This window comes from Palaemon carinicauda, chromosome 5 (assembly GCF_036898095.1).
Source record: "Palaemon carinicauda isolate YSFRI2023 chromosome 5, ASM3689809v2, whole genome shotgun sequence".
Classification (NCBI taxonomy): domain Eukaryota; kingdom Metazoa; phylum Arthropoda; class Malacostraca; order Decapoda; family Palaemonidae; genus Palaemon; species Palaemon carinicauda.
Genome location: NC_090729.1, coordinates 86613232 through 86618840, shown reverse-complemented (window position 1 = coordinate 86618840; position 5609 = coordinate 86613232). Strand labels below are relative to the sequence as shown.

The following is a 5609-nucleotide window of genomic DNA, read 5'->3' as shown; positions in this document are numbered from 1 at the left end:
TGATTAAATATATTTACTAGAAAACAATAAAACCTAAGTAGCTGTTTCTAGATTGTCCATTTCTTCTACAGATTTTCGAAAAGGGGAAGGCATTCAAGAAGACTGTTGTAAAATACTATTTAGGCATTTATAGTGAGTCGTTTGCAATATCAACTATAGTCAATTCTTTTTAAGGAATTGCATTTGCACTGACTTGCAGCGGTGCCCTTTTAGCTTGGAAAAGTTTCCTGCTATCTGATTGGTTAGAATTATCTTATCCAGTCATTCAGCGATCAGGAAACTTTTCCAAGCTAAAAGGGCAGCCCTGCGAGCCGGTGCAAATGTGCATCACTAAAAAGAATTGACTATAGAATAGAGCGGAGATTTCCGCTGCAGAAGCCTTTTTCTCGACCTGTTGCTCGACCTTGACCTTGACCTTTGGCCGTAACATGTATTAATTGGCGGGGATTTTCATACACTCAAATATGAACCAAGTTTGAAGTTCCTTTGGGAACGATGTCCAAACTTATGGCTGATCACGTGATTGGTCATTTTGCTTGACCGTGATCTTGACCTTGACTTTCTAGAATTTCATCATTCATAGCTTTTTTACCTAGTAGTTAATCCATGCAATTTTCATTACGATTAAAGCAGTTCACAAAAGAAAAAAACACGTAAACAAACACACACAAACAGGGAGTAAAACAACTTCCTTCGAAATTCATTGGGGGAGGTAAATTTAGTATATGGAAAAATACAAGCAAAGGTTTATTATTTTTATGCACATCATGTACAAACATATATTGGATATTCAACAAAATTGATTTATAGGTTTTATTATGACTTACCAGATTGAAACCTGATCCACACTAGGTATTTGTGAAAATTACTTGATGAACGCTAGATATGAGTAAATCTTACCTGATTGACGCTAGGTATGATGGAATATAATCTTATTCTCACTATATATGAGTGAATATTACCTGATTGACTCATATCTAGCGTTCATCAGGTAATATTCGCTTACACCTCGTGTCAATAAGGTAATTTCACTGATGCCTACTGTCAATCAGGTCTATATTCGGGAGATGCAATTGAGGCAAAGCGAATAGCATCATCGGCATATGCAACAAACTAGTTTTCTTGGCTGAAACACATGAAATAATTAAAGAAAAAAAAAAAGTCTCAAATTAGACATTTAGGATTATGTCAATCAAAAACAGAATCTAAACCTTAAGAGATTTAAAATATTAAAAGAGAATTAAAAATTTAAAACATTCCATTGGTTGATCAAATAAATTTGAGAAACCTTACGCTAAAGCATCTGTCACTACAACTTTTTTTTTTTTTTTTTTGTTTCTTGTGGGACAGCCAAGGTAAGAAACCCCCATACGTAATGCATGTAAGCTGTCGACAGCCTCAGCCTTCATCGAGCAATTTCTAAGCATCGCTGATCATTTGATAGGGTAAAGGCAGCAGATTAGCCAGATCCCTGAGGCATTGTGGCACAAAAGTGTAGGGCTCAGTCATTAAAAGTTCGGACTTAATTGATTCTTCTACCTTCTTCCAGCGAACACGGACCTCCTTAACCGGAGCTTTTGCCTCCACTTCCGGGACACATTCTTCGTGCTCAACCACCACTTCCGGGACACATTCTTCGTGCTCAATAATAACATAACTCAGCTCGATAGGGTCTTCTTTGGTCCCTGCATGGTCTTGCTCAATATGGACTTCCTGGTTCCCTGCATTGTCTTGCTCAATATGGACTTCCTGGTTCCCTGCATTGTCTCGCTCAATAGGGACTTCCTGGTTCCCTGCATTGTCTCGCTCAATAGGGACTTCCTGGTTCCCTGCATTGTCTCGCTCAATAGGGACTTCCTGGTTCCCTGCATTGTCTCGCTCAATAGGGACTTCCTGGTTCCCTGCATTGTCTCGCTCAATAGGGACTTCCTGGTTCCCTGCATTGTCTCGCTCAATAGGGACTTCCTGGTTCCCTGCATTGTCTCGCTCCATAGGGACTTCCTGCGTTCTTACATCCTGCTCAATAGGGACTTCCTGCGTTCCTACACAATCTTGCTCACTACATTGGCTTGCTCAATAGAGACTTCCTGGGTCCCCGCATTGTCTTCCTCAATAGACACTTCTTTGATCCTCGCAACACCCAATTCATCCAAAAATATTTCCTCTTTCACTGGATTGCTCGGATCTACCAGAGCATCTTTCAGGTCCTCGAATGCTGGAAGCGTCAGACTATCCTGCATGAACATTTTGGCATCAAATAACTGAGCATCAGGGTTCATGTGCTCTCTCATTAATCCTAGCACATCCATGTAAACCTTAATTGTATTTTTCTCTGGATCCCACCTCAAGGTAGCGCTCCTATTGGTCAATGTAGGCCTCGGTCGTTTTAAACTGAAACGTTCCAAGACGAAGTCGCAGAGTTCTTGTTCGTTACGCTCGCCAACATCGATTGCTGGAAGAGACTCCTTCTCATTTTGGCCCGTTGAAGTACTGGGGGATGTATCGTCCGTCGAAATACTGGGGGATGTATCGTCCGTCGAAATAGTGGGGGATGTATCGTCCGTCGAAATACTGGGGGATGTATCTTCCGTCGAAATACTGGGGGATGTATCTTCCGTCGAAATACTGGGGAGCGTATCCTCCGTCGAAATACTGGGGAGCGTATCCTCCGTCGAAATACTGGGGAGCGTATCCTCCGTCGAAATACTGGGGAGCGTATCCTCCGTCGAAATACTGGGGAGCGTATCCTCCGTCGAAATACTGGGGAGCGTATCCTCCGTCGAAATACTGGGGAGCGTATCCTCCGTCGAAATACTGGGGAACATATAGACCGTCGACGTATCTGTATCGTCAGTAGACGTAGCAGGGGGCGCATCGTTCCTCTGAGTATGAGATATTAGTTATAAAATTAATTGTATCAACTTAAACTAGTTAATGGATGCATCCTATATACTGATTTCTTTTACTTACTGAGAAATGATAAAAGCAATTAAAATAAAAAAAAGATAAAGAAGAATAAAGACAATACTAACAATAGGAATTTAACACTTAACTTTATATATAAATCTATTCATATACATATATATATATATATATATATATATATATATATATATATATATATATATATATATATATGCATATATATACATTGTGTATATATATACATATATATATATATATATATATATATATATATATATATATATATACATTTATATGTAATATATATATATATATATATATATATGAATATATATATATATATATATATATATATATATATATATATATATATATATATATATATGAATATATATAGATATATTCACCTACATATATATACACATGTGAAATTTAAAGGTATGTGACTAAATATCCATCTTTATATCATACCTAATAAAGAGAATTCTAGCTAAGAGCATTGTAGTGTATAGTCAAGCTTTAAGTATATATTAGAAAAAATTTGAGAGAGACAATATCAGAGTTTATATTTCTAAATATTTCCCAACATAGTTCAAGTCTTTCTCTTTTATTAAACTAACTTACGTTCAAGGATTGTTTTTTGATTCTCTACCTAACTTGACCTAATTACCTACTAACAAAGAAATTACGATTTATACCTCTATAAAGGAATAATTTAGAAAAAACTCGGCTTCTAAACATCATTCTTTCTCCTCTTTAAATTTAACCCAAATCGCAGAAAAATAACTTACGTATGGTTTACGTGTATAGATTCGTTGGATGATAAATACTTTCCCTTAAGGCTTATCTCCCCTGCTTTAGCTTTTGAGTCACGCCCTAACGGTAAATCCCAAGCAAATTCTTCCTGCGTGCGTCTGTGATCAGGCTCCCATATTAGCAGGGATGCCAACTTCTCAATTGAGGATGCAAACGTTTCCTTTGCGTGTTTCACGTGATTTATCATGGCGACGTATAAACGTTTCCTTTGCAGGTTTCGGGTGACTAGTCATTGTGCATGTAAACGTTTCCTTTTGCGTGTTTCATGTCATTAACAATGGATGCATATAAACGTTTCCTTTGCAAGTTTCAGGTGACTAGTCATTGGGCATATAAACGTTTCCTTTGCGTGTTTCGGGTGACTAGTCATTGTGCATGTAAACGTTTCCTTTTGCGTGTTTCATGTCATTAACAATGGATGCATATAAACGTTTCCTTTGCAAGTTTCAGGTGACTAGTCATTGGGCATATAAACGTTTCCTTTGCGTGTTTCATGTCATTAACAATGGATGCATATAAACGTTTCCTTTGTTAGTTTAAGGTGACTGGTCATGGGGGATATAAACGTTTCCTTTTAAAGTTTTAGGTGACTAGCTATGGGGCATTTAAACGTTTACTTTGAAAGTTTAAGGTGACTAGTCATGGGGCATATAAATGTTTCCTTTGAAAGTTTAAGGTGACTAGTCATGGGGCATATAAACGTTTCCTTTGGAAGTTTAAGGTGACTAGTCATGGGGTATATAAACGTTTCCTTTGCAAGTTTCAGGTGACTAGCCATGGGGCATATAAACGTTTCCTTTGAAAGTTTAAGGTGACTAGTCATGGGGCATATAAACGTTTCCTTTGAAAGTTTAAGGTGACTAGTCATGGGGCATATAAACGTTTCCTTTGAAAGTTTAAGGTGACTAGTCATGGGGCATATAAACGTTTCCTTTGAAAGTTTAAGGTGACTAGTCATGGAGCATATAAACATTTCCTTTGCAAGTTTAAGGTGACTGGTCATGGGGCATATAAACGTTTCCTTTGGAAGTTTCAGGTGACTAGTCATGGGGCATATAAACGTTTCCTTTGAAAGTTTAAGGTGACTAGTCATGGGGCATATAAACGTTTCCTTTGGAAGTTTAAGGTGACTAGTCATGGGGTATATAAACGTTTCCTTTGAAAGTTTCAGGTGACTAGCCATGGGGCATATAAACGTTTCCTTTGAAAGTTTAAGGTGACTAGTCATGGGGCATATAAACGTTTCCTTTGAAAGTTTAAGGTGACTGGTCATGGGGCATATAAACGTTTCCTTTGAAAGTTTAAGGTGACTAGTCATGGGGCATATAAACGTTTCTTTGAAAGTTTAAGGTGACTAGTCATGGGACATATAAACGTTTCCTTTGAAAGTTTAAGGTGACTAGTCATGGAGCATATAAACATTTCCTTTGCAAGTTTAAGGTGACTGGTCATGGGGCATATAAACGTTTCCTTTGGAAGTTTAAGGTGACTAGTCATGGGGTATATAAACGTTTCCTTTGAAAGTTCAAGGTGACTGGTCATGGGGCATATAAACGTTTCCTTTGAAAGTTTAAGGTGACTAGTCATGGGGCATATAAACGTTTCCTTTGAAAGTTTAAGGTGACTAGTCATGGGGCATATAAACGTTTCCTTTGAAAGTTTAAGGTGACTAGTCATGGGGCATATAAACGTTTCCTTTGAAAGTTTAAGGTGATTAGTCATGGGGCATATAAACGTTTCCTTTGAAAGTTTGAGGTGACTAGTCATGGGGCATATAAACGTTTCCTTTGAAAGTTTAAGGTGACTGGTCATGGGGCATATAAACGTTTCCTTTGAAAGTTTAAGGTGACTAGTCATGGAGCATATAA

General features: G+C 37.7%; 1 protein-coding gene across 1 annotated transcript in view; it reads right to left on the bottom strand.

Annotated features, from left to right (window-relative positions):
- Window positions 1-1347: 1347 nt before the first annotated feature.
- Window positions 1348-5609, bottom strand: part of LOC137641363 (zonadhesin-like) — a 178021-nt gene continuing 173759 nt past the window's right edge. The window contains exon 2 of the mRNA XM_068373840.1: window positions 1348-2882. Coding sequence (XP_068229941.1) covers window positions 2043-2825 — 783 coding nt within the window. The 5' untranslated portion in view covers window positions 2826-2882 and the 3' untranslated portion in view covers window positions 1348-2042. The remainder of the gene's footprint in view (window positions 2883-5609) is intronic.